We start from the raw sequence: 23,692 nt of genomic DNA on the forward strand, positions 1-23,692 counted from the left end.
TCTGTGTCACAGAACACAGAATTTTTAAATATTCACAGATATTACAGAATTTTTGAATTTTGAATGAATTTCCGATTTTTCTCCTTGAATTAGAAAAGTATGATAAAATTGGTAATGTTAATTGATTTTCCCCTACTAAAAAGTTAAAAAGAACCAATTAATCATGAATTGTCAATGAAATTAAAAGAAATACCATCACAGAAAACCATCACAGAATTTTTGGATATAATCACAGAAAGTCATAATTTTTTTCTTCAAAAACACAAAAAAATTTTCGGCAATTTATTTTTTAAGGTTGCACATTTTCCGCATTTATCCGGACTTGCCAGATAATTGACATAAAATTTCATAAAAGTCCTGTCCGGCCCTGATGCACGCGTTCAATTGGATTAAGTCGGAATTTATTCACTTTATTATAATAATCTCACAAAAAAACTCAGATGGAGTTATCATTATTATTATTTTAGTTGGAACATTTTACCAATTTTTTTGCATTCATGTCCGTGAAATTTTTAATCTACCTATTTCTTTTGAATTTATTTTACAATTCAATAAATTTAGTATTGTTGAGTTACTGAAAGTGCTATGTTTAATTTTGGTCGTATATAATTTTTCAATAAAACTCATAACATTTGAGTTATGTTTCGAAGAATTTGGTTCGTAATGTGTTGAGATATCGTATTATAGCTATATTTTACAGGGTCGTCAAAAAGAATATCGCAAATATCTCCAGTGATATCGTTGTTCTTCCTTGCTGAATTGAATCCCCGAAAATCAACAATAACATGCTGGATAGCGGGTTGTACTCCACAGTATTAGCAAACAGCTGGGAGTTATTATAATTTTTCATTTTTAGGTCCAAAAAAGAATTTTCAATGGCAAGTTTTATCAAAATTTTGTTTTGGAAGCTTAAAATACGACCAAAAATCTACTAATATGGTTTAATTCGTTTAATAAAAAAATGTTTCAAGTGTTTTCTTTTTTATTTAAACTGAGTTATTTCATGGTAATAACCAAATTTCTCCGGATATTGCTCGGATTCCGAGTTGAACATTTTGAATCTGAATGCCAAGATTGTAAATAAAATTTCCCGGATTTGTCCGGTCAGGATATGTTCGAAAAAAATTCTGCCAACCTAATCGTATGCTCATTTAATTGACTTAAATAAAATTGACCATTACAAGCTCGAAAACAACGAATTGTAGAACATTGGTGAGAGATATCAATCAAATTTTATTCGAACACAAATTGCTCCTTCAAAATCAGAACCGCAATCTAAAATCTTTTCAATCAACAATTAAAAAAAAACACAATATCCCTTAAAAACGCTGTACGACCAATTTTTTTTGAAGTCGCATTTAATTCTAAAAAATTTCCTTCTCAATTGTCCTTTAAGATAAATCAAAATTGAAGGATGATTTTCAATTAAAACTTTATAAAAATAATTTTAAAATAGGACCTCACAAATCACGGGTTTACAATGAAGCTGTTTTAGCTGTAATATCAATCAAAACTTCATCTGACAACCACTTTTTCGTCTCTTGAATGTCTGCTCCAAAACATTCTCCGGCATGGCAGTAGAAGTTCCCTCATTACGATATTGTTATCAAGTTTTATCTAGCAACTTTATCTTGCTTGACAATAATTGTTCTGAATCAATTTTGAATCAAAAAAGATTTTCTATTTTAAAGTTTTATGCTAATAAATTCACAAGTTCAAATTTTTCGATTTTATATTAACTGTTCCTTTCTTGGTTTTGGGGTTTAAAAATCGAAACATCGATAGATTTGAGAGGTTTCTCAATATAAAATCCGATTAACCTGAAAAAAATTTACAGGTCATTGTTTTGAGCCAATCTTAAAAATTAAGCTGAGCTTTTTGAAATCTGGCATGGCCATTTTGACTTCCACTTTTAAACGTTTTAATCATAAATCCGGAATATTGCGGTAAAAATATTTCAAACACGCTTGTAAATTTTAAGCTTTTTTTCATAAAAATGATACTGGAGTATGCCTTCAAGGAAATTTTTCACATATAAGCAATAATTCTCAAATATTTGATAAGAAAAACTAGGAACAAAAGCAAAGAAAGATTAAAAAATTGGATAATTGAATAAAAATATTGATTTATTTTTTTATTTCATTTTAAGTTACTAAAACAAAACCATTCCTTTTATCCTAAAAGCTGATTGGTGCTAGTTTCATATTTTAAGAATTTTATTTTCATGCTTTTCAATAAAAATTGACTTTGACTTGGGAGCTTCAATTATTCAAACTAGGATCAGAAGATTTCATTTCTTAATGTTTAGTTCGAAAGATGATCATGATTTCTGAGGTATATTTCTATGATCAGCTTAATCCCGTCGAATCTTACTCATGACTTATCCAAATAAACAGAGAAATAAAGGAAAAATCACCATCGAAATGACAAACGAGGGTGCCGGAAAATTTGAAAAGCTCCAGTCAATCGTTCTTATATGAGACACCACATTTTCACTTCACTATGAAGAGCTTCAACTTAAACCTCTTCAGCTTCGTGCGTTCATCACTAGAGAAATTTCATGGCAGCTAACTAACTACCTACAGACCTAGAGACCCGAAGACCGGAAGGCAAAAATATGTCTTTTTGCTTTCCGCCATCCAGCAGTCTCCGGAGTCAAAAATAGAAGAAGCACTGTCATGCTGAAAGTGCAAATTTTCCGCTACATAATCCCGATTCAGCCGACTTTCCACTACCAGTCCATGGAAATGTCAAACGAAACGAAACGAAACTGGAAAAAGGAATCGTTCCCCGGGAGCCATGGGATGTTGTGTGTGAGTTAGCTTCTACATTAAAGTGACCTACCTTTGAGCACGTGCACGTAGACACTGGATTGTCGTGCATTGGCCGGGGAACAGGTGTAGTTGCCCCCGTGTCTGGCCGTGGCATTCCGCACCGTCAGCACGCTCGATGTAAGCTTATTGGTAGACACCGAGATGCCATCCTCCTGGTCGTAATTGACCATTCGATCCTCGTGGTACCTGGCGTAAAGACGAACAGACGGTCGCAAAATGACACTCTCAAGGCAGCCACACCATCGCCTAATTCACTTACCAGAAGACATACAGCGGGCTCTCGGTGGCACGTTTCAGTTTGCACTCCAGCCTCAGGGTGGAGCCCTCGTCTATATGCAAATCGGGTGCTTCCAGAATTTCGGCAACTGCCTCTGTGGAAGAAAAATAACGGCACACAGGAGATAGCCGAAAAATATTGAGCGTCAATAGGTTGGATTTTCCAAGGGTAGTTTTTCAGAAAGAGAAAGGGCAAGTTTCATTGATATTTCCTGTCACCAGCTAATGGCAGTATGGCGAATGGCGTATGGGTAAAAGAAAAAAGAAACGGTTCCATTGATTCACAGCTCAGGAAAATCAATTTCACTCCTGTTACGTGTTGTTTTTCAGACGAGTTTAATTTAAATAAGGACATATAATTTGATTGGATCTTGGTCCACTAGACTGAGTCGATTTGGGATCATTTTTGATTTTCTCAAACCCTGGGGTCTAAAAAGCTTCGTCTTGGTCCAAAACTCATCCTTGATTTTTTATAGAATTTTTAAGTAACGTTTACATGAGTAAATTTGATCTTTTAGGTTTGTATGGAAAAATTGAACATTTTGTACTGGAAAATCAACATCATTTTTGTTTTTCTTGTGGAACCGAGCCACCTGATGGTTTTTGTGCTAATTTATGAAACTTCTAAAGGAAATTTTCCGCAGAACAACTTTGTCGAAGATACTAACTTTGTATCTTATTAGAGAAAAAAGTTATTAGCTGTATAACAGGGGTATGTCTTTTCGCATTGATAAACGATAAATTCAATTGACATCACTGCTGGGTGCCTAGCGAGGTATTGCATGACTACTTTTCATGCAATACTTCGCGAGACTTCGGCAGTGATGTTAATTGAATTTATTGTTTATCTATGCGAAAAGACATATCCCTGTTAAACAGCTAATAACTTTTTTGTCTAATCAGATACAAAGTTAGTGTCTTCGACAAAGTTGTTCAGTGGAAAATTTCCTTTAAGAAATTTATAAATTGGCACAAAAATCATCAGTTGGCTCGGTTTCACAAGAAAAGCAAAAATGATGTTGATTTTTCAGTACAAAATATTAAATTTTTCCATACAAACCTAAAAGTTCAAATTTACTCATGTAAACCTTACTTAAAATTCTACAAAAAATCAAGGATGAGTTTTGGACCAAGACGAAACTTTTTAGACCCCAGGGTTTGAGAAATTCAAAAATGACCCCAAATCGACTCAGTCTACTGGCCCACGCTATTAAATTTTTAATTTTATTTTAGTTTGATATGATTTTAACATCAAACTTGGATCAAAAGCTAGAAAATTAATCACCAAAATTTTCAAAAATCATCTTGATGATTATGGATAGAAAAAATGGCCGACATCAGATGTTATTTTAGCGATACGTTTTTCACACCACTTTTTTACATTTTTTGTGTTCGTGATCATAGAAAAATAAGAAAAAATACATACTGTGCAACGAATAGCTTCTAACTTCATCTTTCATAAACATGTGATTTTTTTAGTATTCCGTAGCTGATCTACAGTTTTTTTTTCCAAGCATGGTTTCGGATTTTTTTAAGATTTTTAATGACGGAAAATTGAAGTATTGTAGATGAATAATGTCTGAGTAATATATTTGAGTTACTTTGCGAGATTTCCAAAACTATTATTTGGTAAAAATCGGTTGAGAAACAAGAGAGATACATTTATTGGTTTCAGTCAGGAGTGTCAAATTGTCACTTCAGGGACCGTAACGGGTAAAAAATTCAAGGACGGACGAGGGTTAAGTTTTAAATTAAATGGAAATCTTTAAGATATTCTTACAGATTCGAAATTTAATAAGAAAAGTTGTTGCAAATTGCAAATTGTTGCAGATTTACGAATACTAATTATCTTAAAAGCTTGAAGAAGAAAAAATTAAAAATCAAATGAATTAATAGGAATAAAGAACTACAATCAAAAGCTCCAGTAGATATATGGTTCTAAATAATTCAAACCATTTCAAAAACAAATTGAATAATCTTGGGAAATCAAATTTGGCATGCCTGGGTACTTGTGTGAACGAAATATTACTAAGATGATTTGATGCTTTAAATATCACCAAAATCAGAAGGGATGAATTAAATCTGACGGATCATTTGGCACTAAAATATTTCGAAAAACTTCATCAAAAACGCAGATCTCTAGTGTGAATTTTCATGTTTTTAACCATACTTCATTTGATTCGATTATGAATTTTTTCTGAAAAAAGGAATTTTTTCTTATAAATTGCTTTAACTCAAATTCGGAATTTTTAGAGGGAGAATGACCCTGCGTGATTAAACCCTTCTTTAAATAAATAATATTTCTTCTTCTTTAAATTCGGAACTAGTTGTTAAAATCTAGAAAAAAAAGTTCATGTTAAAAATTTGATTTAAACAAAAAAAAGTATTTCAAAATTTTCAGCCCTAGTAAATTTTAAATTTTAAACTAGATTGAGAATTGGAAATGTTACACAAAAATGTGAATTCAAGCCTTGATATCCTTCAATGCCCAAGATTGTTGAGACTTGTTGTGGATGCTCTAGGAAGGTGGTGATTTTTTATCATTTTGCATTTATGTATTTCCCAGATGGTTTCCTTTCAAAGGTCTTTTTTTGTTGATAACTCTTAATTTTGAGTTCTTATAATCATCCACCGATATTTGAAAATAAAAAAAAATTGAACCTTCAAGAATATTCTAATATTATAAGCAATGCTGTCATTAAGTTTATATTTGCTTTTATTTCAACATAAATTTTCATCTGAAATATTAATCTGAATCTGAATTTTGAATCTCAAAATTTAAAATTTCAATCTATTCTGCATCTGATCTGATCTGAAAATCCCGGAAAAAGAATGAAAAACGATCAAATTTTTAAATTCGGAAAAATATAAACTAACTGTAGAAATGCGTATAAGTTTCGAAAATCATGAATCTAATTTTGAAGGAAATGTAAAACCAAATTTTAACGATGATTTGAAACACAGCTTTTCTTTTCCATTATTAAAAATGATTCGAACCGAAATTCAATAATCCTAAACTGGATATATAATCCGAAATATGAAAACACAAATACATACATAATTACACAATAGGATTTTGATTATAAGGAGCCAAAATCTCTGAAATGAGTTAAATCTTATTCAAAATATAGTGTTCAGAAATGAATAACTATCAATAAATAAAATTCTTTTGAAAAACTGTAGCTAAATTATGATCTTGGATGGGATTAGTTTTCAAGGTTTTGACATCAATTATGAGTCAAGATTGGTACTATCGAATAACCATACTCCATCATCAAAATTTGATGATGAAGTATGGCTTAACCCCCAAAAAGACCCCCCCTCCCCGCGTTCCTACGGCCATGGCACCAGATCTTGATGAATATGCATATTTAAGTCATGAGGAGTCGAAATCAAATTGAAATATTTGCGATTTGCCTTTGTGAGGCACCTTTAAATCAAGTTCGATTGAGCTGAAATGATAGATGGATGGTCTTCAAAAAGAAGATCATGAATATTTTTCCCATACATCCATTGGAACCCCAAAGTATATGTTCTCAAATTATTTTTCTTTGCAATGCATAGTTTGAGCAATGCATAGTTCACCATAATTATATTGTGTCAACACATCGATCTTCATTAACGTTCTCTGAAACTGATCTGTGGTTCAATTATAATTCTGATTCAAATCAACTGTTTTTTTCTTCTTTAAAATACCTAATTCTCTTATAGAATATTTGAGCGCTATATTTCACATCAATACTAAGTACTTGAAATAATTTGAAAATTTCAAAGAAGAACTGTGTATCATTTTCATGTATTTGTATGAAAAACAATTACATAACATGATTAAAGATTTAGATTGAACCACTTTTCAAATTAAACTTTAACAAGTTTATTGTCATTGTTCATGATACTTATCCTCGAATTGCAAATTTCAGAATGGCGCTTGTCAAAATGTGAAAGATTGTTTGGCGGATGCTTTAAAAATATCTAAGTTTAACCATTCAGGAGTCGAACTTAAGAATAAATATAAATTTCATTATTTTCTAATTTTTTTTTTTTTATTTCAATTGAAAAAGTAATCTGTTGCCGTATTGAGAACCACATAAACATCTTATTTTCTATGTCTTTTTGAACTACGCTTAAATCAGATTAAAAGGAATGAGGCAAATACCACTTCATTAAATATAAAATGCAAGCTAAAGCCTTAAACAAACAAATCGATTAAAATATAAGGTTATGGTCTGAACATCTTTTACTAAAAAAGACTTCAAATCATCGTTTTCTTAAAGATGATATTACTCAGTGGATATTCTTTCAAATAATTATTCTGGCACATCACTTCAAGATTAAAGAGGATTTTTTTTTACATAATTAAGACACCGCCAAATTACCGGCACAGTTTACTAAATATATCAAATGAGGATTTGATAACGAAAGCATGATCTTTTGTACCGGAATAAGTTTAAAATTGAGTGATTTTCGGGCAGTTTTTATATAAAAGTTGTCATGGTAAAATCGTTATTTGAAAATTTGTCTAGGCTACAACATTTTATATTGAAAAAAAAACGAAAGTAATTTTTGTCTTTTAAATAAGCCAGCTTTTTGCTGTGGGCCAGCATCTACAATTTTTGAAGTTATTTTTCGCAGAATATTCCTGACGAATCTCATTTTTCTACAGGCACAGTAGTTATGAGCTGTTGAATGAAGATCTTTTTTTTGGCATTGAATTTAATATTAATTTGATATTTTTTCTGAAGTATGTATATTTTTTCAATTTTAAATCATTCCATGTTTTACAATTTTATGATATTTATATTATTATTCATAAACATTAAAATTTAGGCGGTACTGACTGTTCACGAACAAAAAGATTTTGAAAATTTAAATCAGCAAACAACTCCATTTAACTGAAGATCAAAACGTAAAAAAAATGAATGAAACATTCCTAAAACAGGCAGTTAATAGAAGAGCGATGATCGCATGTTGAAATAAATGAAATCAGCTCGTGAAGAATTTAAAAGTATTTCACCTAATTCTTTCGAAAGGGAGACCCCAATGATTTTTTTTCCTTATTTTGGAATCACATTTCATGGCGTGAACAAGATGAGGTTTTTTTTTCATTCATCCTGATCAGTGTCTTGATAAAGCAAATAATAAATTCAACTCTCGCTGAGGGTTAAAGTAGTACCACAAAAAAAGTTAAATCTAATCGAGCATCGAAAGCGCTCTCAACGTAAGGTGCTGAAAAATCGAATGAAAAAGAAAAAGAAGAACAAAAAAACTAGGGGAAAATCGGGAAACTTTTTACAGCTTTCATCTGAGTGGATAGGCACGATGACTTTCGGTTGTTGTTGTTGTTGTTGTTGCGAGGGTGGATGGCGAGTCAAGTTTTGACAAGGCACACGTCAAGTCCCAAAGATGCTCACTGCCTGCCCCAATTCACGGAACTAATAATTCATCGGAAATTATCATATAAATTACATTTCTCTCCTTTGGACTTGAATTCTTTTTTTTTTTATTAGATTGATTTGATCCCGGATCGAATTTTCTTGAAGAAGTTGTTGAATAAATCGATGATAAAAATTCTGATTCTGCTTGAATCAGAAGGTTGAAGTTTCTTTTTTCAAAGGTGTAATTCATCACTATGGGCAATTTATCATGAAACATTATCATTGAAATCGTGCTTTTGGAACTAAACTTTTCGAAAAGAAAACTTGTCCTTAAGTTCATCCTGAATTAAAGCTTAGTTCTTTTAGAAATGGGACACTTTCATTTGCTTATAGCTCGTTTACTAGTTATCGGATATTCAAAATTTTGACAGCATTTTGTTGCCTGTAAAAAGTACTATTAGACCTATTTTTTTCAAAATTTAAAACTTATGCGTTTTTGAGATATGTTCGATGCAAGAGAAAAAGAAAAAAATAATTTTGCACAGTTTCCTTTAAAATTCGTCATAATCAAATTGTTAGCTGACAAAACCGTTGATTATTCAAAGAATTACTGTGTGCTAGTGGTGAAAAAGTATGCAAACACTGTCAATAATGTCCACAAAGTTCAAATCAAGCATTGGAGTGAAGCACATGATCGGCAACTACGGTTAAGGGTCATCAGGGAAGTCAAGTTTCGTACCAGCATTTTTAATTTTGAATAAGCGAAAAACTTAGGAAAGATCGCTGAAATGTTCAAAACAATTTTCTTCGATAAGCTGAAAGTGTTGCCTAGTAATGACTCATTGAAACCCAACCTCAAACAACCATTTTTTGCTAGTTTCAGACCTCGTAAGCTGTAAAGCCGGTACCGAGGCTATGGGACAGATGATTTCTGATGAACGACAAAACTTATGAAATACCCTATTTTAAACAAATTCCAGCGTTTGAATCCTATACCATGTCTGCTCGTTGCAAGATCCCGAGTATATTAAAGAATGTATTTGCTAGTTATTTTGTATAAAATTATAACGATTTGCCAAAATTCTGCTCTTGCGTAATAAAAAACAAAAATTTTTTAAACAAAACTTTGATTTTCGCTGTTTTTAAAAGTCTAAAAATAGTAATCTTGTATGTACCATCCACAACCTATGATTAATACTTACCAATTCTACTTCAGGTTCAATCTTATGATGGTTTTTCTTCGTTTCTGGTCAGATATTGCCAAATTTTTCATTAAAAACGTTCAAAATTGTGGTCAAAAATAATCAAATTTTATTCATTTCGAAACAACTGTATCCACTAAAATGCTTTTACTTTCTTTTAAAAGAGAAGTATTGGACCAAAAAGCATCAGAAATTGAAGAAGGAGGGTGAAGCCACCTAAAATATAGATTTGACGAAGTATAAGTTGGAAAAACTGATCAATACCATGACTGAAAAAAGTGTGCGCCGGCCAATGGGAGATACCAAGAGTAAAGTAGAAATTTCTCTAACAAAAAACGATAAATAATTTTTTTCAAATTTTTTCATGAAATATCATAACATTACCTTCATTTTATTCATAGAAAGTATTTCGATCAAACGAATGGTTTTTGAGATACACGCATTCGTAACTGTCCCATTTCTAAAAGAACTAAGCTTTAGATTTCCCAGAAACCGAAAGCTAAATTTTCCATTCAGAAGATGAAATTCAGTGAACCCTTCTTAAGGGAACGGCTCCGGACAAACAGATCATTTCAAGCCTAATAAAAAATTTTCACTCCCTGTGTTGCTTATTGAATTTTTCCATCAAGGGAAAATTTCCCGCCCGGCAACTGTTGATTTTGGGCTGGCACGTGTTTCTCCTCATCCACCAACGAAAAACCGAGGAGATATCACTTCACAAGTTTCCGTTGCCCAATGGAAAGGTAAAATGTGTACCGTGGCCGTAATTTCGCTTATGTTTTGTCCCGTGTCTCGCTCGGATGAAGAGATTAAAGCTAACCGTTTTTTCTTGTTTCTTTTCTTTAACTTCTCCTCTCAATGTCGGCCTCTGTGATAAAAATTTATCTTATCAGCCCCTCAATGGTGGTGCTGATCTTTGCGTTTCAAGACAGTCTTGTGTCTTACCTACGATCCTAAGCTCGATGAAAATCGACTGTGGCGGATGGGTGGAAATTTGGCACTCGTACAGTCCTTCGTCCTCCTTGCGGGCGTTCTTGATCCGGAGCGCCCAGTTCCCGAGATGGCGCGTGTGCTCCACCAGAAACCGGTCATCGCTACTGTAGGTTGACAGACCGACCGTTAGCAGCTGATAATCTTTCCGCCGGAACCATGATACCTGAGGGAGGGAGGAATATTGAGAAAGATTGAATTTAAATATGTTTATTTTGCAGTCTCGATTTGGATTAACTGGGAATTTTACTTTTAATACTTTCATTTTCACTTCATTCTCCCAATTATTATATATCCAAACAAACCCGGCATTTAAAAGGAATGACGAGCTATACTGACACTAAATGGCATTTAGTTGTATATTTTAGACAACTCAATTGAAAGATTACTGCAGATAAATTCCCATTACCTCGTATTAACCAGATATTGAATCACATTGGTCGAGCAAAGTACTATACCACACTCGATTTGGATTTCATCAAATTGAGCTTGAGGAAAGTTCAAAGAAATTTAAAGCCTTTTTTTGCTCAGCAGGCCATTATGAATTTAACAGACTTCCCTTTGGATTGTCCATTTTACCTAATAATTTCCAAAGAATGATGACGATAGCTCTAAGAGTCTATCACCTTTAATTAGGCGATATACTCGTTATGGGATGATCGATTGATCATCATCTGAAAAATTTAGAATGCGTTTTTGAAAAACTACGACATCACATCTTCAAATTTCATCGGATAAATGGAATTTCTTTGATTCCGACGTTACATGAAAACCTAGATCACCACATTCCAGAACAGGGCATCCAGCCAAAATATTCGGCAATAAAAAATCATTAGTGAGAAATAAAACTGGTAAATTTGTTCTATTCGAAACTGATAAACAGAAAGTAAAACCTCTATTTATGGCTCTCTGGAGCCACTACCTGAAACCAAAGAGTAAAGTTAAACAATACAGTTGAACCTGATATTAATCAAAATATGATTGAATTTTTCCATGACTTTGTAACTGACATAAGGTTGAGCGTTTTAATAAGGCTGGAACAAATATCAGTTTCTTTTTTTGTCGACCCCCTTCCCTCCCTTCAAAATTTTCAAAAAATCCGAAGGGAGGAATAAATAAATTTTCAATGTTTATAGAAATTAAAAAAAAAATCATATATTCGAAAGATTACAAGATCAAATAACAATCAATGAAAGGTGTGAGTTTTATCACTATTTAATTTTTATTTTAACATGATATAAATGAATTTTTTTGAAAAAAAATTACTTGATTTAAAGGCAGGGCCGGATTAAGCCATCGGGGGGCCCGGGGCAATTTTTATCGGGGGGCCCCCATGATTCGATTTTTTTTCCAATGCTATCCCAGAGAATACAAAACATTTCAAACATGTAAAAGAATTGGAGATAAGTTAAGTATACTCTTTAAATGGCCATGTTTTCTGCCTAGAAGATAGTTTTTGGTACCTTCAAATAAAAATTGTTAATTAATCAAGTGCAAACATTGCGAAAAAATTTAGAAATTAAAAAAAATATATATGCTCTAATATGAGCTGAAAAATGCAAAATTTATTTCTCATTTTTGTTTCAACGGGAAATATTTACCTCATGACAATTGGTATTATGAAGATTTAAAACATAGAAGACAAAATTCAAAAAAATAAAAAAAATAATTAAACTCAAATAGAGATACAGATATAAGAGTTAAATAAAAATCAGGTTATATTCCGAACCACAATTCAGTGTTTCAAATCTAAATCATAATTTTAAACCAAGTTTTGAGAAAAAAAAATGTGAATTACGTTTGTAAAAAAGATTCAAAGTTACAATCTGAGCCAAAGCAGAAATTTCACCACATGTAAACTTCAATTTTATATCTTTGAAACACAAAAAATGTTTACAAATATGTTTATGAATATGATTCTCATCAGAAAAAAAATGGTTATCGAATTGTTATTCTAAATGTGACAAAAATTTAATTGGATGCTCTCAAAATTTGAGGGGTATAACCGCAAAAATGATCGATTGAAAATAAAATCGGAATATAGATTAAATGTTTAAATCACAGAATCAGTTATCATTGAAAAAATGCATCCAAATGAGTTTATTAACCATGAAAATGAACTTCAGTAACTGAAGAAACACCACAAAACTTGAATATCTCATAGAATTGAATCTGGATAAAGATAAGATTGAAAACATAGAAATATTCATGTTGAGAAAATCACTCAATGATGTTGGCAACTCAACTATTAGATTGTTTTTATGATAATTTGAGAATGACCATTTGGAAAATGGTATACTGATTTTATGATATTTACTTCAGGAGCTGATAAAATTTTGGGTTAAATCAGTTGAAAATGTTCCAATACGACTTTTAAGAATAAGGCAGAATTTGGGATGGATATTCAATGAAGAAACTCTTTACTGTCGATCGGTCCAATTTAGGAAATTACAGTTTTTTTAAGCATCCATTTTCAAAAATAGGAAGGGAAAATGGTTTAGAATTTATAAACCAACGGAAAGTTTAATAATAATGATTGAAAAGTGAAAATTTATAACAATACCGGATATTAACTGCCCGGGTAAAATTCTGAAATGTTTATCATAAAACTTCTCTGTTCTGTCTTAACAAGGTAAGCTAACATGTTTCGATAACAAAAATAAAAATTGGAGGTGTTTTGCCTCATATTCTTCTATATTTTTTTCGAATTTGGTTTACAATCTTTTTGTCCAGAATCTGAGTTGAAAAATTTCGAAATTCAATATCAAAATTTTGATATTCTCAGCCCGCAAAATGCGGGAGAACTTCTTCACTACTTACTCTAAGGGGCCCCTCAACTTGAAAAACTTTTCCAGATATTATTTCACGGAGGCCCCTTGTTGTTATATTTTCAAGTTTTCAATACGATTTTCTAGTTTTGATTTCTTTCCATAGATTTGTAGAAATTGAAGTAGTATGATTTAAGTAATGTAAAACTTTTTTTTCCCTCGGGGATTCCCCTGAGCCGGGGGGCCCGGGGCAATTGCCCCTTTTGCCCCCCCCCCCTTAATCCGGCCTTGTTTAAAGGTCTAGTGCAATTATATAGAATGCAATTTTGTGGCACACAAGCCTTCTTGCAATTGAATACTATTAATTTCTCATTTTATATATTTAGTTCACGATGTTTCAACTCCAAGTGATCGAAGAAGAATTTGAAATTTGTTCCTGCCTAACCAACTGAAAAAAAAAGGTTCAAATTGAAAAAAAAAATCTTTTCTATAAAAGTGAAAAAAAATTCGCAACTTTTTGCAGACATTCACGAGACATTCAATTTCTGAAGCTTTTTTCTAAGTAAATGATTACACAATTATTGAGTCTTGAAAAAAAAAACCAAATTAGAAATGGTTTTTCAGAATAATATTATTCCATGACATTAGACTGAGTCAATTCGGGGTCATTTTTTAATTTCTCAAACCCTGGGTCTTAAAAGCGTCGTTTTGGCCCAAAACTCATCCATGATTTTTTGCAGAATTTTTAAGTATCGTTTACATGAGTAAATTTGAACTTTTAGGTTTGTATGGGAAAATTGAATATTTTGTACTGAAAAATTAACATCATTTTTGTTTCTTCTGTAGAACCGTGCCAACTTATGGTTTTTGTGCCATTTTATAAATTTCTTACAGGACATTTTCCACTTAACAACTTTGTCGAATATCATAACTTCGTATCTTTTTAGACAAAAAAGTTATTAGCTGTTTAACAGGAGTATGTCTTCTGGTATTGATAAACAAGAAATTCAATTGACACCACCGCTGGGTGCCTAGCGAAGTATTGCAAGACCACTTTTCATGCCATACTTCGTGGAGCACAAGCAGTGGTGTCAATTGAATTCATGGTTTATCAATCCAAAAAGACATACTCCTGTTAAACAGCTAATAACTTCTTTGTCTAAAAAGATACGAAGTTATGATATTCGACAAAGTTGTTTAGCGAAAAATTTCCTTGAAGGAATTAATAAAGTGGCACAAAAACTGTCAGCTGGCTCGGTTCCACAGAAGAAACAAAAATGATGTTGATTTTTCAGTACAAAATATTCAATTTTCCCATACAAACCTAAAAGTTCAAATTTACCCATGTAAACGTTACTTGAAAATTCTGCAAAAAATCATGGATGGGTTTTGGGCCAAAACGAAGCTTTTAAGGCCCCAGGGTTTGAGAAAAAATGACCCCAAATCGACTCAGTCTACCATGACTTAATTTTAAAATATCTTCATAAAACAATTTAAGATGATGTACTTTCGTGCTTATTTAAGGATAAAACATAATGAAGACATTTCTAATTTCCCATCCTTTAAATTGAAATCTCATCAGAACAATTGAAAAAATTGATAATAATAGCACTATTTTTCGAAAAAATGGCTGCTTAAAAGTAGCTGACACGAGTGGCTCCAGAGAGTATTCCGAGTATTAAGTGTTAAGTTTCATTTAATGTCGTGTCCTAGAATGAGTCGTTTTTTCAAGAGTAAATTCCCAATTTATTGAAATTATCCTCAAATATGTACCAACTGAAACAATAATTATTTCAAAACAAACCAATAATAATTCTCAAGCAACAAATAATTGTTCCTATCACATCAAATGTTTCGAATTGACCTCTCATAATATAGAAATTTTGAAAAAAATATTTAAAAAAAATATTTAAAAAAAATATTTTCAAAAAAAATATCTAAGGATTATTAGAAAAAAACAATCCTTTGATGATTCTGAATATTATTGAAGTAAATTCATAATGATATACCAGAAACTTATATATAAAAATGGAGGCGTTTTCTTTGTAACACCATTACGTATGAATGGTCGGTCGTAATGAAGTGAAATTTGTTATCCGAGGGTTTTTCGGGTCAGAGGTGGTATGTTTAATAGTTTCGAGATTAATACTTTCTATGGAAAAAGGGCTCTTATACAAAATCAACTAGAAACGTTACAAAACTCGAACAACTTGAAGACAATTTTCATGAAAACTGATTCACGAGCAGGAAGAAGTTAAATAACTGTAAACATTTTCCAACGATATATTAAGTAATTGGTAAAACGAAGTTTACCGGGTCAGCTAGTTTATTATAAATACCGTTTCTTCAGGCTTGTGATATAACTCTATTGACAAGTCAGTTGCTTCCTGAGCCGATGTCCGTGAGTTCGAGCCCAAGATTAAACATCGATCACAGTTGTACCGGATAAGTTCTTCAATGATTTTCCGCCAACTGCATCGTTAGTATAATTCATGAATGACATTTAGATGTTAACTACTATGATCGAAACAAAAAAAAACGTTTCTTAACAAGAGTACTTAAACGATCCATAAAAATAAAAGAAGGATTCTAAAATTGTTAGAAATGATTGAAAATAACGATAATTTTTAAAAATAAAAAAAAACATTTTTTTTTGTATCTCTCACTTTCAGATTTTTTAAAATTTAGCCCAAAATTATCCAACACTGACTCTTTTTTTGAAAAAATAATTCGACAGTGATATAAAAATGACAAAAATGGAAGAATACATTCAAACATAATTCAAAAATACTTCCAAAACTAAAGTTTTATTGGGATAATCATAAAAATTTATTAATAATCACGCAAACCCGGTCTCAACACGTTTCAGAAAATTTTGAAATCCGTCTAAAAAGTACCAGAAATTCGAAAATTATCAAAATTTTCTTCAATATGAAACAATGAAGATCTTTAAATGATCCAAAACTTATCAAAACGTTATTAAACATAATCATCTAAAAAATGAATCAGTTAGAATTCGAGAATTTCGAACGATGAACAGGGCTGTGTAAACTAAAGTCAAAACTTTAAATTATTCGGATGAGTGTTCTTTGTTTGAATATATAAAAAAAAATATTTTGAAAAACGTTAGCTGAAAATAATTTTTGATCAAGAGCATTTAATTTTCAAACAATTTTTCAAATATATCTTCTATAACCGATATTCACCACTTAACGAGAATACGGGAGACACGAATAGCGTTAGCGACAGAAATGGAAGTATACTCTGTCCTCTGTCCTCTGGTTTATTCATTCTTAACACACAGTCCCATACAAACGGCAGTCCTGATTTACAAAATTCCGTCCTGGTTCTTTCAAAACTCTCAAATTTTCCTGATTTTTTAAAATTGGTCTTTAAAATGTCCTGAATTGTTCTGATTTTCAAAAGGAAACATCTCAATAAAGATCGAATGTGTAGCTACGTTGTGAGAACATCGAATAAATCAAAAATAAAATATTTAAACTCATTCATTCGGCTGGTAATGTTCAGTTCAGATGATATTTAAATGGTATTTTTTTGGTATGAACTGCAATCCTGTCAAGAAGATGCTCATTTTTATTGCATATATTAAGGCGTTTTCAGCAGATGCATTTCTTAAATGTTCCTAATTTTTTTTCTTTACGGTTTCAGATCTTCCGATAGAAAAAAATCTTTTTTTAAAAAAACAACATCCAATTTTGGCTTTGCTTAGCTGTATTTCATTTTCCAATAAACCGATTTTCAAAACTCAAATTTTAATTTTTTTTTTCGATAGTTTGATCATTATTTTCATAGAATATACTTGGTCTGTCAAAAATCCCAGTTCTTCAGTATATTGGAATGGTGATAAAGATGTTTGAAATGTGCGTTTCTGGTCATATTGACCCGAACAGCTTTGGAGGGTTGAGTAAGTTTGGGGAAAAAATGAAAAAAAAAAAGGATTCCAGAAATTATGCATACAAAAATTTATCAAAAGCAACAATAGAAAAACTACAGCTGGGGCGAACCAAAAAAAAATGATAAAACAAAAAAAAAATGAAATGTGAGAATAAACTAGATGTGATAAAAAATAAAAGCCGCAGCCCGTGGCGTAGAGGATAGCCTTCAAGTCTTCTGAGCCAGCGGGCATGAGATCGTATCCCGGTTATAGCCCAGCTAACATGAAATCGTAATTGAAATGATAATCCAAATCGAATATTAAGACATTTTTAATAACCATTGTAAACAAGTTGGTATTGAGTGATTTTCTATCATTCATTTACGACAAGCTTTGCCCAAAAAAAGTTGAATCGGATAGCAGTTTAGTCAATTCGTAAATATGTCTCCAAATAGTTGAGAATATGCTAATTCGACATTTACGATTTGAGTGAACTGATTTACGATAAATGGGCGATCCATCCTTCTTTCTTCCTTTGACCGGCTCGTGAACAGAAAATCTTACATATAGAGCTATAGCGCGAATCATTTCAACTGATGAGTTGGCATCGTGGTAAGATACCGGACAGCCAATTCGGAGGACGGGAGTTCAAATCTCGGTCGGAGAAAATTTTTGTTTTGTTTTACTAAAATCGTATATTTTGCTTTTTGTGGGGAAATCGAATCGTTAAAATCTTGTCATTGTTGATATATCACCTCCACTTTTGTAGCTATATGCTATTTTGGTAAGTTTAATACAATCTTTTCATCTGGTATATTTATTTGAATAATTTTGTTGTTCCTGCGATATACCCTTTTAAATGTTTGCTGGGAGTACACTTTCTATGGGTTGATGGTTTTAGTATTTTTAAAATGTTAGCTATCATATCCTTGAACGATGTACGCGCAAAAGGATTTTTTTCGAGGAAACATTAAGATTCATTGAGATCCTTTATATGTTTGTGTTCGTTTAAAAAAAGAGCAGCAATTATAAATTCATACAAGGTTTTGATACCATTTGATGTAATATTTTGACTTTTAAAAAATATACATAATGTAACGTTCAGTCGTTAGCCAAAGTGACTAAAGAGGAATGAGCGTGTAAGATGAGAGTGTGTGCGAATGAGCTACCATTAAACCTGTGTGGAAAGAAAGAGTGACTGGAGAGTATTGTGTTAGAGAAAAAACCAGTAAATGTAGAATTAACAGTCGAGAAAACCAGTTCTGAAATAAAAGTGTTCCGAAATATGAAGTTTAATTATTCCTGAATTCCGAAAAGTTTTACGTTTACAATAAAGAAGCTCAACATAAAAACTTAGATGGTTTTTGTTTCTTATTTAAATGAACTTAAAAAATAAAACATATTTAAGCTATTATGAAGGTTTAATATTAATTATATAGTGGAATAAGAGCTTTGTCGTACGGAAGTTATTACTTTCTAGCAGTTTCAATGAAATTAAACGGAAATATTGGCCAAAAACAGGAATTTTGTTCAAAACATTAATAGGCGCATTTAGCCTGCACGGTTTGAGGTTCGGCATTTTAAACAACAGTTATAATAAAATCGTTTTCTCGAAAATGAAAGGAAATTTTAACATAAAAATTTCTCCAATGTGTAGAAAACAGATGCCTGCATACGTGCATATAGTTTTTTAGACATATCTATATATATAAAAAGCAATTTCTGTGGGTTTGTTTGTTTGTTTGTTTGTTTGTTTGTTTGTCCTCTATAGACTCAGCCGTCTTAAGAGCTAGAAAGCTGAAATTTGGCATGGATGCTCATTAGGACCAGGAAAGATGAAAAATGTTTTCAGATTTTCGGATGACCCCTTCTGAAGGGGGTCGTCCATACAAGACAAATATTGTTTTCGCGATATTGACGTTATTTTTTGTCGGATCGTGTTGAAAATTTGCACATGAGTGTTTTGAAAGACGAGCAATCGATTTCAGATGTCAAAGTTTGTGTAAGGGATCGTCCAAAGGGGTCGTCCATATTAACTGTTCGCTGTTTTTGCGATATTGACGTTATTATACATCGTACTCAGATGAAAATTGGTACACGATAGTTTTGAGTTACGTGCAATCGATTTGAGGTATCAAACTCAGTGTAAGGGGCCGGCGAAAGGGGTCGTCCATATTAAATTTTCAGTATCTTAGTGATATTGACGTTTTTATACATCGGATTGGAATGAAAATTTACACGTAGGAGTTATAAGGGACAAACAACTGATTTCACTTATCCAAACTAAAATCAGGGGTCGGCCAAAGGGGTCGTCCATATTGACTATTCATTGTTGATGCGAAAATATCGTTATTATACATCGGATTCAGATGAAATTTGGTACAGGAGAGTTTTGAGAGACGAGCAATGGATTTCAGGTATTAAATTCAGTGTACGGGCCGGCAAAGGGGGTCGTCCATATTAACCTTTCAATATTTTTGCTATATCGCTGATATTATACATCGGATTGGGATGAAAATTTGCACACGGTAGTTTTCAGGGACAGGCAATCGATTTCAGATGTCAAATATTTTGCGAGGGGTCGACAAAAGGGGTCGTCCATATAGATTAATTGTTCACTGTTTTTAGCAATATTGACGTTATTATGCAATGAATTTCTTTGGAAATTGGCACACGGGAGTTTTGAGGGAAGGGCAATCGATTTCAGATATCAAATATTGTATAAGAAGCCACCGAAAGGGTTTAACTTTTTGGCAATAATTGCGTTGTTATGCAACGATTGAGTCGAAATTTATACACGGTTTTTTTTTGAACGGTCAATTGATTTCTGATTTCAAATTTAGTAGCAGACGACAGACAAAATGATCGTCCAATATTTTTGCAATTATTACTTAACAATGAATTCAAAAAAGCATCTGGAAAATACTTGGCAATTGACTTTCATGTAAACTGTTCATCACATATTCCAAGTTGAAAGCGAAACGGAGTTCGTAAGGGATCAGCTAGTAACTCAGATAAAAAACATCACCCCCAGAAACAACGTACCTGCTTAAACATAATGGCGTTGTTGTGCTCTTGTGCTGAATTACCCTCTAGTTTTAGGGTAGGCCCATCGATTAACAAATCACACAGTGAGATGGTGGCCAAACTATTTTGCAACCGGAAGTCTCCCCAAATTGCAGCTTAGCTAAAGAAAAATTGACCCCAGCTTTTAAAAGCTTTTCCTCTTGACTGGAAACCTATGGGTATTGATGGAATCAGAAGAGCTGCTCACCAAAAACATATAGAAAGTTCTAAGCGCTCACCTGTTTTTGATCCGTTAGTGTCAAGTTTCAACAATTTACAAAGCCTTTTTTTATATTGAAATCAATGAGAGTCCTGTTGTTAAACAATACTCATTTTGAAGTTTAGATAACAAAACTTGAATAACGTTCGCGTTAATAAATAATGGTACAATTCTGTCCCATGAGAGATTGTTCAGTATTCGATTATATCCATATTTTAATTTTCCACCCTTAAAAAGGCTCACATCCGCCGGGAGGCAGCAACTGTGGCCAATGGCTTTCCGATAACTCGATTTGCATATGGTTTCAGTCTATCTCACTTTCTTCCACTAACAAATTCAGCTCGTCGTCCTCGTCGTCGGGGCCTCAAGATGGATTGCTTTCAACATGCTTTACTCGAAAATAATGGTTTCCACTTCTTTTATCTTGGAGGTTTTTTTTCTCTCTGTTCTATTCTGCCACAACTTGTCTCTAAACTGCCGAATGGGAAGACGAACGAGGGCATCGATGCTTCCGAAGCCTTCAGTGGTGCTCGATGACCATCCGGCCATTCATTGTTTCTGTTCGGTCGACCGACGACGAAAACGACGTTCGGTTGCCAGATATCAAGAGAGAGAAGGGACACCAAACTTCCCGGAAGCATCATCATTTTTCAAAAGAAACATCTCAGGTCAAAGCAGAGCCAACCGAACGAATTGGATGGAGAACCTGAGAGAAAGGAGATCATCATTATTCAATGAACTGAACGATAGGAGATTGATGGGTATTTTGAGGAAGGAGAAGATGCAAAGAGGTGGTGCTAAGGGGGTAGTCTATTTTTTATGGAATAAATCAATCATTGAATTGTGTTTTCTTGTTCGACGTTGTTAAAAAAAGCAACACATTGTTATGCATTGAAATATAGATGTATAGAATTTCATTGATAAGGTTAGTGGAAATTTGATCCATGTTTAACACAATTGCATTACAACAGTAACTAACAACAGTAACTAACTGTAGCTGACTGTTGGTGGGAACTCTAAAGCTTTAAAATGTTAAAATCAACCACTTGTCAAACATTGAAACACAGAACACGCATCAAAAATGATGCCAGACAAATAGTAACAATGTGCTAAGAAACTTTTCTGTTTTTTTTTTGTCCTTATAGCCGCACCCTCGAAATAATAGAAGAAAATATCCAGCAAGAAACTTGTTCTTCAAGAATGAGGCAATAAATTTTGAATTCTCTTTTCACAACTTTTCACCGTCAACACCACCGAAATGTACGGAAAAAAGCGATCAGACAAACGATTTTTCTTTCACTACATTTTTTCTGTCCCAAGAAGGGGTGCTGTCAGAAAACGAAAACTTATCCCACGATAAGCAAGTGCAACAGAAACAAAAAAAGGAAAATCCGTCAAGACCTTGTCCCTTCTCGGGAAAACTTTTCTTCTCTCTTTGGTTTTTCCCAAAAGCTCCTTGTTATCGGAATCCGACAAAAGTTGACCCACCGCGTAGGAGTTCAAAATTTATGAGCCATTAAAATTCGTCAGACGGCTATTGTTTCTATCTCTTTACTTTGCCCTCAGTCTGGCTTCGTATCCCACCATAAGTTGGTCTTCTCATCCCTTACATTCACCAGATTCACCAGAAAAACGTTGCAATCTGTGCCAAGTTTTATCTGAAAAGTACTAGCACCTCAACAATGAACGATTGCGGCCAAGCAACTGGAAGACGGGGAAGATAGCTCTATTCAAAAGAAGCCTAGATCTGTTTATGTTGTGTTATTTTCGGCCAATTTAGGCCAAGCCACCAACGAGCCAGAATCTACGGGAAAGTTCTGGAAAATTTTGAGCCATCTACCAGCCTTCTAGAGGACGTTTTTCACTTAGCGCACTACTTTTCAGCCAGCCAGGCTGTGTGTTTTGTCTGCCGGCTGACTAAGCTCATAAGCTCATTTCAGGCTGTTTTGTTTTCCGGATTTTGGTTAGCCTTTGTTATGACATCTCTCTTTTGATGCTATTTACTTTTGTTTGGGAGTTGCAACGAACATGGGTGTTGGCTTTTGCAAATTGTATGCCCCAAAAATATGTTATCATATGTTTCAGTCAATTGAAAATTGGAACTTCCATTGATTAATTCTATCTCTCAAGGTTACCAGAATTCCGGAATATCGTATCGAAAAACTTGAAAATATCCGGGCATTTGATTTAAAAATTATTAACCCAAAATCTGGGCAGTTTCCGGGCATATTAGGTTAAATTCCAGGAATAATTCAGCAAAACTAAGTAAAAAGACACTTCAAACCTTTTTTTTAAATCAAAACAGATCAGCAGATTTCAATTCGTATTTTAGGTTTTCAAAAAATTCATTATGATTATTATGGTTAAAATTTCAGTTTAGAACGTCAAAATAAAAAAAAATGATAAATCTGTGTGAGTTTTTTTTTTGTTGAATTTTGCGTATAAAATGAACAAATCCCGTAAAAATCAGGATATTTTACAACAAAATACAGGCAACCAGGCCGGACCGAACTTTTCTCAAGTTTTGTTTCAAATATAAAAGCAAATCCGGATTTAACTGCGTAATATTGAAATCTTAATCTATCTTTATTATTTATCTTTAAAAAAAAATAATTAAGAAAAATTATAAAGAATGGAATATTTTCCAAAAAACTAAATGTCGATTTTTCTACCTTACAAAAAATGTCATCAGCATATTGGAGACCAATCTGCAGAAAAATGTTGAAATTTTCTGCTCTTTTCTGAAAAAAAAACTCAAATGTTTTTCATTACATTCTGATTATTTCCACATTCAATTTTGTTTTATTCATCGATTATTTTCAAGTTGATTCCAGCTGTTATTTTGATACTGTCACGTTTTGGATAATTTATGTACACCTACATAATTTCTGGAATGGTTTTTATTTATTTATTTTACTCAACTTTTTTAAAATGGCTCATTTCAGGCTCTGAATTAAAAATTATTTTCAGCTAACGTTTTTCAAAAAATATATTAATTGATATATTTAAACAAAGAACATTTATCCAAAAAAATTAAGTTGTGTATTTCATTTATATTACCTTGAT

General features: G+C 32.6%; 1 protein-coding gene across 1 annotated transcript in view; it reads right to left on the bottom strand.

Annotated features, from left to right (window-relative positions):
• Window positions 1-23,692, bottom strand: part of LOC129751622 (uncharacterized) — a 188,875-nt gene that overhangs the window by 34,427 nt on the left and 130,756 nt on the right. The window contains exons 3-5 of the mRNA XM_055747228.1: window positions 10,633-10,843; window positions 3,094-3,205; window positions 2,845-3,020 (exon numbers count right to left, since the gene is read on the bottom strand). Of these exons, the coding sequence (XP_055603203.1) occupies window positions 2,845-3,020; window positions 3,094-3,205; window positions 10,633-10,843 (499 nt within the window). The remainder of the gene's footprint in view (window positions 1-2,844; window positions 3,021-3,093; window positions 3,206-10,632; window positions 10,844-23,692) is intronic.

This window comes from Uranotaenia lowii, chromosome 3 (genome assembly GCF_029784155.1).
Source record: "Uranotaenia lowii strain MFRU-FL chromosome 3, ASM2978415v1, whole genome shotgun sequence".
Classification (NCBI taxonomy): Eukaryota; Metazoa; Arthropoda; class Insecta; order Diptera; family Culicidae; genus Uranotaenia; species Uranotaenia lowii.